This window comes from Amphibalanus amphitrite, unplaced genomic scaffold (assembly GCF_019059575.1).
Source record: "Amphibalanus amphitrite isolate SeventyFive unplaced genomic scaffold, NRLGWU_Aamphi_draft 000901F_arrow, whole genome shotgun sequence".
Taxonomy (NCBI): Eukaryota; Metazoa; Arthropoda; class Thecostraca; order Balanomorpha; family Balanidae; genus Amphibalanus; species Amphibalanus amphitrite.
Window position 1 is genome coordinate 201,981 of NW_024882395.1, and position 14,875 is coordinate 216,855.

The following is a 14,875-nucleotide window of genomic DNA, read 5'->3' on the forward strand; positions in this document are numbered from 1 at the left end:
ACAAGGCCATTCCTTTCCAGGGGCCGCAAGCCACCGCCATCACAGAAGGCCCAGAGCGCCACTGCAGAGTGTGCTGAGCAAGTGCCACCGGCGGCGGCTGCGACCAGCACCGGCACCATGGGGCAAGATCTCGGCCGACAGCGACGCGCTACCGAAGATGTTACCCAAAGTGACACAGAACCAGCCGAGGAGGCTCTCTCTGCCGCCTCGGCGTCACCGGGAGACGTTTTCGTCCCTGAAACTGCCGCAGACACTGCCCGAACCACCCAGATCCCCTCAGAGCGGAGAGGCCAGGTCGCTGATCACCCCAGTGCCGAGGTTCCCTCAGAGCGGAGAGGTCAGTTCACTGGCCACTCCAGCCCGGAGGACAGTCTATCTCCAGAGCGTCCCGTAGCTCAGAGTGGCAAGCGCCGCTCCAGCTTTCAACGGTGGATGTTGGCGAAGGCGCGCATACGGGAGGGGTCGTTCACCAAAGAGACGCACAGCCATGACGTGAGGAAGATGTCTGCCGACACGTCCTGGGACAAGTGGGACCCGGAGCTGACCGTGAAGATGATCCGGGTGCCGTCCGTGCAAAACTACGGCAAGATTCGCCGGGTGCTTCAGCTGGCAGACAGGTGAGAATGCTGGCAGACAGGTGAGAACGCTGGCAGATAGGTAAGAATGCTGGGAGTGATAAAGACACTGGGGAGGACTAGCCCGCGCCCCGCTGGGGGGGGGGGGCAGAATCTGCCCCCCTCCCGTTTTTCGCCAATAACTTCTAAAAGCGTTACGCCAGCGACGTCAAACTTTCAGTACCTTATCATACATCAATTTGACACGTTCCCTGAAAATTTGAGCGAAATCCGTCGGAAAACTGTTGAGAAATTGACGTTTTAGTGACGTCATGTTCGCCATTTTCGCCTCAAAAAACGGCAAAATTTCAAACGCCGCTAACATCTTCATTTTTAAAGGAATCAAGACGTAACAAAAAAAGGTTATACGTGATTCTTCTTTGTCTATCAAATGGCTATCTCGGTTGTTTTAAAATTTTGGATTTTAGCCAAAATTTTTCCAAAAAACTGACTTTTTTGGGAAAATATTTATAAAATCCAAAATTTTAAGTTAATCGAAAAAAAACCGGAATATATGTCAAAGAAGTGGTCTATGTGCACCTACATACCAATTTTTAGAAGAATCGGTTCAAAAATGTGGGAGTTATTCAAAATTTTATGACGTCACGACGCACAATTTTTTTGAAAAATGATTTTTTTGGAAGTTCTAGACCTTGTACGGAAACAAAAATAGCACCATTCGATTCGCCGTGAAAAACTGCATCGGATAGACACCTTTTTAGGCCTTAACAGCCAACTTCAAAATTTGACCTCACTTGACCTGACCTTGACCTGACCTCGACCTGAAATTCATCCAGAGGTGGTCCATATCACTTATTGAGTGTGCCTATTGAATTCCATGAGTAAAATGACCCATAGAGCATGTGTCGCACATGCCCTTTTCTATATTTTGTTTTTGGTGACCTGACCTGACCTGACCTGACCTGACCTTGACCTTGACCTTTGAATGACATTGTGTGCAACGAATATTGTCTTGGTAGTCTAAGAACACGTTTTGGGCAATCAGTCTCAGTCCATTCTTCGGCAACTACGGTGCAAGGCCGATACTGTAGAAACTTGCATTTTGTACCCTTGACCTGACCTTGACCTGACCTCTGACCTACTTAAGCAAAAAAAATTGGGCTCTTAAGATCCGCCTTGTTGAGAGCTTTCGATTGCCGTTTTCCCCGTCTTTCTACGACCATCGGTTCGGAAGTTAGACAGGGGGGCAGAATCTGCCCCCCCCCCCCCCCAGCAGGGCGCGTATGGCTGAATAGCCCAGCGGGGCGCGGGCTAGGGGATACAAACGTCTGGTGGTTAGATACATAGGCACTAGTGTTGACACACAAAGACATTGGGGGGAGCAGAGGCTGGTGCTTAAATACATAGACGTTAATGTTGACATAAGTAAAGACGTATACGCCAGGGGTGACCTAAATGCCGGCAATTTCAAAGAAGCGGTTAGATGCATTGACTCTGGTGTTTATGTACATTGATGTCAGCATTTGCCAAAACGGCGACTAAGCAGTGACATAGATCTGCTGTTATAGTTGCATCGTCGCTGAACTTTCCGGGTAGGCACGACGTCATGTGCATTGTGTAATGTGCATGATGTTATGGTATAAGTCGACCTGCGTAGTTAGGTGAAGGTTATGCTGTATGTACATATGCACACTGTGCAACACAATATGGGAGGCATTGCCAGAAGGAAATGGTTAAGCTTATATAATGCGTTGTCCGTATAAACCATTTGACATTACATTGTTTGACTGTTAGGCGGGCACAGCAAACATGTAATGTAAAACTGTAATTGCCATTGCTTCATATCATCGTGAAATAATTAAAATGAGGCAGGTTTCCCTAGCTCGGTCGCCACTTGTAAGCGTAAAAAGAGGGTTTTCTGAGACAGCTGAAATGTTAGTATGCAATGTATTTTTAGCAATGAAATGAACAATGAATATACAGTCGCTCCTCTATAACTAATTGTTATAACCTCTATAACTAATTGTTACGGACCGTCTACAATGAGTTCCAAACCCCTCACTCGCATGTCGCAGCGCCTGGATGGAGGACTTTCTGGCGCTGGACGGCCTGGACATGCTGCTCACCTCGCTGGAGCTGCAGCTGGACCGCAAGCTGTCGGTGCTGTCCGACGTGATCGTACCGCTGGAGTGTGTGGCCGCCGTCCGCGCCGTGCTCAACTCTCACGCCGGTCTGAGACACTTCCTGACAAACGCTGAGGCCATCGCCGCGCTTGCCAAAGGTCGGTGGGTAGATGTGGTTGGGCATTACCTATTGAATGCGCATGTGTATGAAAAGGTCGTATCCCTGTGGCTTCTTGTGCCCGAGGCACATGGACACATTGTGCGCTTTTGATAATGTCACACTTGCCGCCAGTCGCCATCTTACGTAAAATCATGTCAAATTAATCAAGCGCTGTAGTTACGATTCTTCACCGATTAGACATAAGAAGGATTTTTAGCATCAGCATTGATTGCATTTTATCGGAGATAGTTTCGCCACGGAATATATAGTCTACGACATGTTATATAGTCTGTCGTAGACTATATATTCCGTGGTTTCGCAATATATAGCTCCATAACTTTTCAGAAATATTGTTATAACGATTTTTGATTATTCCACGAAACGTTAAAAGTTGGATGCCTCAAAGCCAACATTTGGGCATGTTCTTCTTTTCCAGAATCGTGCAAACTTTGCCATCACTTTACCTATTTAAAGTTGCCACTATATAGCTAGCAGACACATTCGGTGTATTTGCATTACACCGTAACAATCACCGTAACAATCGTGAAGAACTATCTACCTGCAGTGTGAAGGCTCGGTGCCCTAGTTAGCCGCGTTCTCAGAGGTCGCAAAGTTCCGTCGTCAGTGCAGCCAAGGACTGTGGCGGAGATAAGCCAGCCACTTTCCGTCGCCGCCTGGTAAAGTCCTCAAAGAGCCAGTGGGACGACGTGGCTCTGCTTTATTTCATAGTTAGCTCGAGTGTCCGGCTTAGGAACCCTATAAACTGTGATGACTTGTTTGAGAAGGGTGGGCCGCGGCCGCCCGTTGTTCGATAGAAACGAACTGAGCCCAAGCTGCTGGAACCGGCGCCTTTGTAAATTGCTCTCAAATGGTGTCGGAGGGAGGCTGCATTATATTCCTTAGGTTCCTGAAAGGGTAGTTCCGTCAGTTGCACTGTTTGGATGTGCTTCTCATAGTGATATCGACCAACTATTTTTCTAAGCGGCAGTGACACTGTAGATGACTTAGTTTAAAAGTATTTTGATATTATTATATAACACCTAATATGCTACATCCTTTTGTGAATATGAACGGCATCTGAGTTAACTGCGCAGTGCACACTTCTGATAACCGGATTTAATCCCGGACAAGTGTTAAAAACGCACACGTCTATGTAATACCGGGTTTACTGCAACCTTTGATCTAGCACAGTTTGAATATAGGTTCACTTTGTTCACTATGTGGACACGGCGGATGATAAAACCCATAATGCCATTTTTAGCTAGATCCGGCTTTGCTTAATCGTTATAATTAGTTTGAAATAAACTTTTCAAGCGTCGCTTTTCATGAAGAACGTATCACTTTTTAAACAATCAATACTAGTACGTTTCTATTGTTTCCTTTTTCTATTTTTCTTCTATTTTTCGTTTTTATTGACGAATGCATTTCTAGCTCCGTGTTGTATTAATTGGCAACTAGGGTGACACTTAGCCACGATCTAGACCATGGATGGCATTGCTGATCGAACATTAATTCCAACTTGAGATATGTAGTTGCATTCCACAAAAGTCAATTTGTTTTACAAGGAAACGTCATCAAACGATCTCGAAAAACTCATTTCCAGACTGACGTGACTACAATCCCATGGTCCTGCAGGCATGGAATCTGGCAGCTCTCTGGTGAAGACCCAGGTCCTTGACCTGATGTCGGCGGTCACTATGACAGAGCTCGGTCACCAGATGGCCATGCAGGCCGTCACACCCAAACAGGTCAGTCAGCAGGCTCATCAGCGGCTGTCATATCAGCACGGCACATACGGGCGGAGCGCCGGCACCGTGGCAGGCCGCGGCAGCATAAGCTTAGGCTGTTGTCGTCAATGGCGGCCTTATTGCATCTGAAGTATCTAAGTGACACACTGTGATACTTGTTTGTGATTTTTGTTTGGCTTAGATTGCTGACAGCTCTAGATGACTTAGATTTGAGCTTCTCATTTATCAAAGTTTTCTATAACATCCAGCTACAATGCAGCTTCGTAGTTGATATCCGACTTTAATGGGACGCATTAGAGACATTAACTGTAAGCCTCGTTTGATGCATCATAGTGCATCAACTTAGGACAACTCATAAACGACACACCTGATTTACTCTGTAGGTATAGGCTCTACCATACGTCATTTACCACGAGCAAAGAATAGAACCGGATTAGTCAATCATTATTTGTGAAAAAAATTACCAACAAAAGGTTTAACTGAAATATTTCAGTGGTCTCGTTCCGACAACATAACAAGATGTGTCAACCGCAGGAATAGCTATTTCCTGATAGTCATGCACGTCACTGCACTTTTTCCAGGGAAGTCTGGCATCTTTCATCTTAACTGAGCTGCGGGAGACGGACGACTTTGAATATATGACGTCACTGCTGGCTTTCATCAACTGCGGCATTATGGGCGACGACAACCCGGACAGCAAGGCCCGCCTCCGGCGTGACGTCACCGGTAAGGATGTGTGACGTCACGCGTCCCAGCTGCGCGCTGTCAAAGGCGACCAGAGCTTCGAGTGTGGTCCATTTGAAGCCAGGTGTGACGTCAAAAGGAATCCCTTCATAACAATCAGTTTTGATTTAAGCACTGTTTACTAAACTATAGATTTCTTACAATGCATGGATGTCCTTTGTCCAATAGGCAATAACCGTAATATAACTTAGCGAAACCTGACCCTGACCTGACGCTAACCTTACCCTGACCCTGACCTGACCTTGACCTGACCTGACCCTGACCCGGTTCACAGACAGCGGTCTGCTGGAGTACCTGGAGCGTCAGCTGGACCCTCCGCTGACGGAGACTGATCTGCTCGTTCAGCGGGATGTCCTGCTCAACATCCACTCACCGAAGGCGAACGGCGTCATCAGCGACATCGTCAGCCAGCTGCTGCATAGGGTGAGTCAGAGGCGGACGATCCACCACCGAACAATATAGACAGATAGGCTCATAGACACACAGGCAGGCACACAGGCCCATAGACACATGGGCTTACAGGCACATAGACACACAGATGACAGACGCACAAACCCATAGGCACACAGACATACACTCACAGTCTCAGAGGCACGCAGGCTCACAGTGTCACAGACTCACAGGCTGTTCCTGAGCTATACAGGCTCCGAGCTCAGAGTGGTCCCTACAGCGAGAAATGCCGCACTTTGGTTTTGTTACTAGGCTACAACTACGGTATATGTGATGTTCTCGGGCCAGGCTGTAACCTTGAAATGACATGATATTTGCACCATAAAAATGATGCTGCATATATCATCGTAATATGTTGTCGCTGGGTAGTTAAATTTGCTTGTTACCTCGAAGTTTTATTCACTTGACGTTTAGTGCGCACTTCGCATCAGTTACCACCGGAACTAACGCTTAACTTGGAGATGCTGGGACAGGATGCCGAGTCCCATGAAGCCCATGGCCCGAATAGTAAAATCCAGGGACTGGACTTCGAGTGATGGGCTAAGGGAAATTTACACGTCACCCCCAGCCTTATTTTTCCTACTACAATGATTCTTTCAATACAACACATTCATGTCATCGGAATTAAAGTAAATCACCCCTGCTTGACAAATACCAAAGAAATGCGTCAAGTTGGTTATGTTCTACGTTTACTTAACAAATCGCTCTGCGAGATTTCTAGACAAAAGAAAATTCACTGCAACCGATGCTCTCTTGCGATATTTTATGCCTCATTAACCGTATTATAGATGAGTTATTAATCTTTCCTGGGAGACCTTCATTTTCAGCACGGTTAGTTTCATACAATCATTTATCAAGCTTGTCATGCAATCAAATCCCATGATAAATTACAATACAGGGCGTAAAATTTGTTCTCTATGTTTCCGAGGTGTGTTCAGAATATCTCAGCGCGCTACTTTTAGAATCTGACTATCCACCAGATCATTGCTGTAGCCGGCCAGAGCTAATGGGTGCTTAGCCAGATTGCCGACTTGCAATAGATTACCTTGCGACTTAATTTAATTTGCTGCTAGATACCAGAGCCGCAGACGCGCCTGGCGCGCCGGCCCACCAGATGTAGTGACCTGTGGTGGCTGGGGAGCAGGGAGGGTGGTCGGGAGTCGACCTCACTAGGCAGGCCACGGAGCGTATTACAGGGTTTCGTCTGGGCGTGTGTGTTAAGGGGGGGGGGGGGTTAAAGAGTGTGTGGAGTAAAACTGATTGTTCATTCGGGGAAAACGGGGCATACGATTGCGATAGATAACAAGAAGCCGTGTCACAATTATAACGGATGTAGTGAAGGAATTTTCCTGCACTGTATCTGGAGAAGTGACAGGGACAGTTATAATGAGATCAAATATCGTTTTTTATCAATTGTTTGGAAACGTATTAACGCACATTGAGGACTCAATGACACTTATATATGTGGCCTTAGCATTCCATGACCGATGTTGGCAGGATATGGATGGAAAGTTGAAGAATAATCTTCAACAGTTCCTAGATGCCCTTGGCAGAGTGGACGCGAGAGAACTTAACAGGTAAGTCGTCGCTGTACGGCGTATGTTTTGTCTATTTGGAAGATGGAAAACACAACAATCGTATAAACTGTGGTATAATGGTATAATCCTTGCTTAACTGGTTACTTGTTCTATGAGGATCTGTAGCTTTAAGCAATTATGTTATTCAACGTTTCGTGGATATGACAGCTAGCTGCAGCTCTCGCCTCTCAGTATGGGCCTCCTAAACATTACCTATGCACATTTCAATACATAGTGATGACTAAAATGAATTGAAGATGCCTCGTTTCCGCACACTTTACCAGCACTGATTCGCCGGGTCTACTGCACACTTCTGCATACTCGCCTGTCCACGATGACATGTTTACAGGCCTCGCCTCAGCTGTCACGTGTCACTCAATCAATCGATGGCGTTTTGCGTGTGCCACTGAGTCAGATGCTGACGATAGGGGGGAGGCGGAGAGGGGGAGGGGTAGAGGGGTTCAGGGTCCGCCGGGCCGAGTATCAGCACCTGTAGAAACACCTGGGTGGCCCGGTCGGACCGGCCCGGAGCCGGGTACAGTAGAGGACCCCGCGCCGCGCCAGCCGCAGCAATGGTGACAGCGCTGAGCGCTCATAGTGAGGTGGCGGGCAGGAGACGGGCCGTCGGGCTGCTGTGACCCGCAGTGAGTGATTGTGGTGGTACGAGGAGTGCGCCGTGCAGTGTGGTGTCATGGTCTGATATGCTGGACGATTCAAGGAGCCGTGGTCGAACGAGAGTGGTTACGAACAAAACGCTGGTGGCAGTTTAGTCGGCATCTATGGACTAATGAGGCATCATTTGAAGCAGCTCAACAGCAGCGTTTCTGTTAGTGTGTCACAAGTTGTATCTTATAGAGTCAACATACATCGCATTGTTTTTCCCATTATTTGAGCGTACTTTATTGCGCCCGAACATAACCAACTGTCTAAATACCCGTTTCAGCACCTCAGTTTTTCAGCCCCTGACACTGACGTACCTAATCGTTTTATTTCCTTCCAGCGACCGATTTTGGAGCTGTCTCGGCCGCTCAGCAGCAGGCGAGTCGTCGAGCACCTCAACCTCTAGTGACAGTGAAGACACCTGGCAGACAGAGGTCAAAGCTCCCGTCGAGGCGGAGGTCAAGGTCGCTAACACTGCCGCTCTCGAATCCACCGCCTCAGGGAGCCGTCGATCGCTCGGCGGTCCTGAAGCCACCGCTCACGGTGACAGTGCAGTCGATAGTGACATATTGCGGGACTTGGAGAGTCAGATCGAGGACTGCGGCGCACCGAAACCTCTCTCAGTGAGACACTCTGCCCCCGAGGCGGGGCCAGTGATCCCTGCTCCCGGTCAGTCAGCTGCTAAGCGGTCTGAGTCACTACCCGCTGCATCCGTCCCGAGCATGGGTAACTGCCGCTCTCGACACACGCAGACTGACCTTCTGGTGAGTCTGCGCGGCCGCCGCAACGGCAAGATGAAGCTCTACCACCTCAGTCGGAGCACGATGGACCTGTTCCGCGGCGGAGACAGCAAGGTGACCCCCGTCCAGCCACCCGGGGGCGACCAGCCCGACCTGGCAGACGTCATGAGTGACCCTGACTTCGACCTGACCGACGAGGAGATCGCCCAGTTCCGGCGGCCGCGGCCCTTCCCGCAGTCGTCGCTCACGGGGACCATGTTCGCCATCCCCGTGCAGCCGACACACGAGTTCCGCGCGCGGCCCTTCCCCCGCTCCTCGCTGCCGCCGGAGCGGCCCAGCGTGTCGGGCGCCTCCTCTCCAGAGCCGGCTGGCCGCCGGCGCGAGGACGACACCTCCGGACTGTCGTCGGTGACACCGTCACTGACCTCAGTGGCCACCGACTGCTCCGTGGCTTCGTCACTGCTCTCCGGCCAGCTGTCCAGTCTGGAGGCGCGACCGGTCAGCGGTGGGGGCGGTATTCCCCCTCCCCCGCCTCTCCCAGGGCAGGGGATTCCTCCTCCCCCTCCTTTACCAGGGCAGGGGATTCCTCCTCCCCCGCCGCTGCCCGGGCAAGGAATCCCTCCTCCTCCCCCTTTGCCGGGTCAAGGAATTCCCCCTCCCCCTCCCCTCCCCGGTCAAGGGATCCCTCCTCCCCCTCCCCTGCCCGGTCAAGGGATCCCTCCTCCCCCTCCCCTCCCGGGCGGGATCCCTCCTCCCCCTCCGCTCCCCGGCGGGATCCCTCCCCCTCCCCCTCCGCCTGGCTCGGGGCCGCCTCCTCCCCCACCGATGCCAGGCTGTATCCAGGCACGGACAGCTTACACTCTAAGCGCCGCACCGGCAGTGAATCCATTCGCTACACTGCCTAAACCCAAGGCCAAGATGAAAACGCTCAACTGGGCCAAAGTGCCCAACAGAACCATAGGTGAGTGAACGCTTCGATGCCTGTGTTATATGCACAAACGATGTTTGCCATTGACCAGGTAGTGTAGTAACTAGTAAGTGCCTCCTATTGACAGGATGACTCGGTAATGGGTGGAAGAGTATTTTATGCTTCATTCGTGTTAATTACAGGCAATGTCAGAACACATTAGCATCATGCGGTAACCATAGTGAGACGTAGCGATTGCATTTTCTTTCTTTGGGGACGTTTCAGACATTGTGTGGGCTTTTAATGTGAATCCGTTAGCATGTAACTCATCGAACACATACTCGTTCACAAACATGAAGCGAGCAACGAAATCCATGTAGTGAAGCCCTATAATAGTCTCTATAACGGACGAATTTACGCTTAGATTGACTTTTATTTTAATATGGTTGGAATTTTATAGGTCTGTTTTACTTTGCTCGGGCGATATTTTAGTCACGATCACCCCTTCGCATCGTGCACTGCCAGAGCTGCCAGCCCCACGTTTCGGCGGTTGCTCACACTGGGAAAGCTCTGGCGAGCTCGGCGAGCTCCTGTATGCAGAAACCGTGCGCTGGCTTTGGCCTGTGCTTTACTTCGCCAGCGGCTGGTCCGTGGCAGCCAGACTCCCGGCTGTATGGCGGAGTTCGAATTGGATTACGCTCGCAAAAACGTTCAAAATATGGTCGGCTCTGGTCTGGCAGACTTGTGCGGAGCGATATTGTCCAAGCTTTAGCAGTTAGAACGGAGAAATATTATAAGCTGAAGTCTTGTGAGTTCCATATCTTAGTCTAATTTATATTAGCGATATCGTCTCTGTGTAACAGTGTGTTCACTGCACGATTTCTCGTACTTCCCGTGACCTTCTCTGACATTGCGCAGGTAACTCGATGTGGCAGACGGTGCCCAAGGACCTGCTCTCACCCGTACCGGTCGACTACGACAGTCTGGAGTCGCTGTTTGCACAAAAGGTGATACAACGTTCTGCCAAGACCACCGTCGAAAAGAAAAAGTCAGTTGAGGAGGTCAACCTGCTCGACGGCAAGCGGTCTCTCAACATCAACATCGGCCTGAAGCAGCTACGCAAGACGAATGAAGAGATAACCGAGCTAATCAAAAGGGGCAAGGCAGCTGACGTTGGGACAGAGCAGCTGCGGGCCCTCATGAGGATCATGCCGGAGGAGGGAGAGGTTCGTGACGGGGAGGTTTGAAGGAGGGCTTTGGCCCGTGCCTAGGGGCATTTTGAGAGGGCTCAGCACTAGTTAAAGTTGAGACATGTGGTAGGGTTTTAGTTGTTTGTGAGAGGGAGGATTGGTGAAGATTTAGTATCCGAAGGTTGGGACTTTTCAATTAGACAATCACTATCGAAAGGTGAAATTTCACTAAATTTTCCCGTTTTTCGAGTTTAGCCGTCCACTGTTCAGGGACGGTGGCACCGGCCGGGGTCATCTTTTACATGCCGATGGCCACTTATATTGGTCATGACGTGGCGTGAGCCGTTAAGCTGTCAAAGGTCCGACACGTGCCACGTGGCCACGTGTTTGAGTCGAGTACCTCCCAGATTATCGTGTGTTTGTCGACTTGTGGCATTATAGCACGAAAACAGCACAAGCCAGGAACACTGAAATGGTGCAATCAGTGAGGGGACAAGTCCTGCTTGCACCACCGGTGGTCACGTGGCACACGTGCAAATCTGGGCTCCTCCGTTGCGGAGATATTTTATAGTGAAATATTCAAATGTACATAACTTTGTAAGTTTAAGTCCGATTGGGGTAGAATTTGGTGGGTGGATGAATTGTTAAGCGACATGAACGAATGCGCCATGTTTGTTGCAGTGCGCCACGTTTGTCTCAAAGCGCCAGTTTTGCCGCAAAGCGTAGAATGTGCGTAACTTTGTCGAACATGGGACGATTAGGATGCGCTGATGGAGGGTTGGCTGCTTAAACAGCGGATATGAATGCACCACACATGCCGCAAGGCGCCATATTTGTATTAATGCGTCAGTGTTTGCGTTTTGCGGACGGCGTGCGGTTTTTTTGCGGCGGTGTTTGCGTTTTTTGTGTTTGCGTTGGCGGCGGGCGGCCGTTTTTGCGTTTCTTTTGTGGTGTTTGCGTTTCGCGGCGGGCGGCTGTTTTTTTGCGGCGTTTTGCGGTTGGAGGCGGGCGTGCGTGCGTTGCGGGCGTTTTTTTTGCGGCGGTGTTTGCGTTTTTTTGCGGTTTTTGTGTTTGGCGGCGGGCGGGCGGGCGATGCGGGTGTTTTTGCTGTTTGCGTTTGGCGGCGGGTGGCCGTTTTAGCGGCGGTTTGCGGCGGGCGGCCGTTTTTTTTGCGGCGTTTTGCGGTTTGCGGCGGGCGGCCGTTTTTTTTGCGGCGTTTTGTGGTTTACGGCGGGCGGCCGATTTTACGGCGTTTTGCGGTTGCCGGCGCCCGACCGTTATTTGCGGTTAGCGGCGGGCGGTCGTTTTTTTTGCAGCGTTTAGCGGTTTGCGGCGGGCGGCCGTTTTTGCGGCGTTTTGCGGTTCGCGGCGTGCGGCCGTTTTTTGCGGCGTTTCGCAGTTGGTGGCGGGCGATGTGGGCGTTTTTTTTTTGCGGCGGCGGTTTTTGCGTTTTTTGCGGTGTTTGTGTTTTGCGGCGGACGCGCGTTTTTTTGCGGCATTTTGTGCGTTTTTTTCTGCGGTTTTCGGCGGGTGGGCGATTGTTTTTTTGCGAAGTTTGCGTTGGCGTTTTAGGCGTGCGTTTTGCGCGTTTTGCGGTGTTTGCGTTTGGCGGCGGGCGGGCGGGCGGTTTTTCACAATTAAAGTCCCAACCTTCGGATCCGCAGTGCTGTTCGACAAGCGCTGCCCGGGCCTATCCGAAGGTTGGGACTTTTCAATTAGATAATCACTATTCTTTAGAATTGTGATTTTCTATTGAAAATCCCAACCTGAGCTACCTCTCTAGGGGGGTGTTTAGCGTTTCTGCCGCGATTTGGGTCATTTTGATTGGGGCCAAAACGGCACGGTAAAATTTCTTGCCATTTTCAGCGTTTGATCCTGTATGGGGGAGCTACCGGCTGGCATCGGTCGCTTGAAATATAATTAACCCGTTTTGGGGTAATCGGCACGTGCATTTTCCCATAGGGTTAACATGGGGAAAATTGGAAATTCGATTTGCGAAAAATTTCGTCAATTATATTTGCTGATATTTTTAGGGTCGGATCTCGGGCTGGCACCCCAACTGACGGTGGTAATTATTTAAAATATAATTGACAAAATTTCGGGTAATCGTCACAAACAGTTACCCCATGTTGAGCCTATGGCGAATTCGAAAAATTATTTTCAAATCGATTTTGCAAAAAATTTCCACGTTAGATTTTGAAAATGTTCCAATATGTTGTGCCCCGGTGTGTCGGCTACCACATGGTATGGGTCAGATATGGGGCAATTGAAAAGCACGTGCCACGTGCAAACGTGTTTGATGGGGTAACCTCCGGGAAAATCCGACATTGGGTAACTGGGGGTCCTATGGCGTGGAAACCACTCCACCTAGCGACACCAAATCAGTGCAGCCGGTGAGCAGATGAGTCCAGCTTGTTGCACCAGTGGTCACGTGGCGCACGTGCTATTGCACGTGCCGTGGCACGGAGTCAATTTTGGTGCTTAAATATACTAGCATTGTGAAATGCAAGGAATGGGGGAAATGGCCGTCAGGCCGCCAGTTTTTATGATAGGGTCGATCTGAAAACGGGTATAGGCACAGAATGAAGGGGGCTAAAAAACTGCTATCTCTGATTTTTTTGTAAAATGAAAAATTTAAAATTCTGGGGAAATTATATATTCGAAAGGTGAAATTTCCCTAAATTTTCCCGTTTTTCGAGTTTAGCTGTCCACTGTTCAGGGACGGTGACACCGGCCGGGGTCATCTTTTACATGCTGATGGCCATGTCGATGGGTCATCACGTGGCGTGAACGGTGAAGCTGTCAAAGGTCCGGCACGTGCCACGTGGCCACGTGTTTGAGTCGCGTACCTCCCAGATTATCGTGTGTTTGCCGACTGTGGCATTATAGCACGAAAACAGCACCAGTCAGGAAGCCTGTAATGGAACAATCGGTGAGGGGACAAGTCCTGCTTGCACCACCGGTAGTCACGTGGCACATGTGCAAATCTGGGCACCTCCGTTGCGGAGATATTTTATAGTGAAATATTGAAATGTACATAACTTTGTAAGTATAAGTCCGATTGGGCTAGAATTTGGTGGGTGGATGAATTGTTAAGCGACGTGAACGAATGCGCCATGTTTGTTGCAGTGCGCCACGTTTGTCTCAAAGCGCCGTTTTTGCCGAAAAGCGAAGAATGTGCGTAACTTTGTCGAACATTGGACGATTAGGATGCGCTCTAATTAAGGGATGGCTGCTTAAACGGCAGATATGAATGCACCACATTTGCCGCAGGGCGCCATATTTGTCTTAATGCGCCAGTGTTTGCGCTTTGCCTACGGCGGGCGTTTTTTGCGGCGGTGTTTGCGTTTTTTCGATGTTTGCGTTTGACGGCGGGCGGCCGTTTTTTGCGTTTTTGGCGGTGTTTGCGTTTGGCGGCGGGCGGCCGTTTTTTGCGGCGTTTTGCGGTTGGCGGCGGGCGTGCGTGCGTTGCGGGCGTTTTTTTGCGGCGGTGTTTGCGTTTTTTTTGCGTTTTTTGTGTTTGGCGGCGGGCGGGCGGGCGATGCGGGTGTTTTTGCTGTTTGCGTTTGGCGGCGGGCGGCCGTTTTAGCGGCGGTTTGCGGCGAGCGGCCGTTTTTTGCGGCGTTTTGCGGTTTGCGGCGGGTGGCCGTTTTTTGCCGCGTTTTGTGGTTTGCGGCGGGCGGTCGTTTTTTACGGCGTTTTGCGGTTGCCGGCGGCCGGCCGTTATTTGCGGTTAGCGGCGGGCGGCGGGCGGTCGTTTTTTGCGGCGTTTAGCGGTTTGCAGCGGGCGGCCGTTTTTGCGGCGTTTTGCGGTTCGCGGCGTGCGGCCGTTTTTTGCGGCGTTTCGCGGTTGGCGGCGGGCGATGCGGGCGTTTTTTTTTGCGGCGGCGCGGTTTGCGTTTTTTGCGGTGTTTGCGTTTTGCGGCGGACGGGCGGTGTTTGGCGGCGTTTTTTGCGTTTTTTTTCTGCGGTTTTCGGCGCGCGGGCGATTGTTTTTTTTT

General features: G+C 50.3%; 1 protein-coding gene across 3 annotated transcripts in view; it reads left to right on the top strand.

The window, feature by feature from the left end:
* Nucleotides 1-14,875, top strand: part of LOC122367862 (inverted formin-2-like) — a 48,732-nt gene that overhangs the window by 18,994 nt on the left and 14,863 nt on the right. For all 3 annotated transcript variants that reach the window (XM_043341337.1, XM_043341338.1, XM_043341339.1), the window contains exons 2-9: nucleotides 21-617; nucleotides 2,651-2,856; nucleotides 4,494-4,606; nucleotides 5,188-5,332; nucleotides 5,625-5,773; nucleotides 7,298-7,377; nucleotides 8,378-9,738; nucleotides 10,603-10,910. In XM_043341337.1, the coding sequence (XP_043197272.1) occupies nucleotides 21-617; nucleotides 2,651-2,856; nucleotides 4,494-4,606; nucleotides 5,188-5,332; nucleotides 5,625-5,773; nucleotides 7,298-7,377; nucleotides 8,378-9,738; nucleotides 10,603-10,910 (2,959 nt within the window). The remainder of the gene's footprint in view (nucleotides 1-20; nucleotides 618-2,650; nucleotides 2,857-4,493; nucleotides 4,607-5,187; nucleotides 5,333-5,624; nucleotides 5,774-7,297; nucleotides 7,378-8,377; nucleotides 9,739-10,602; nucleotides 10,911-14,875) is intronic.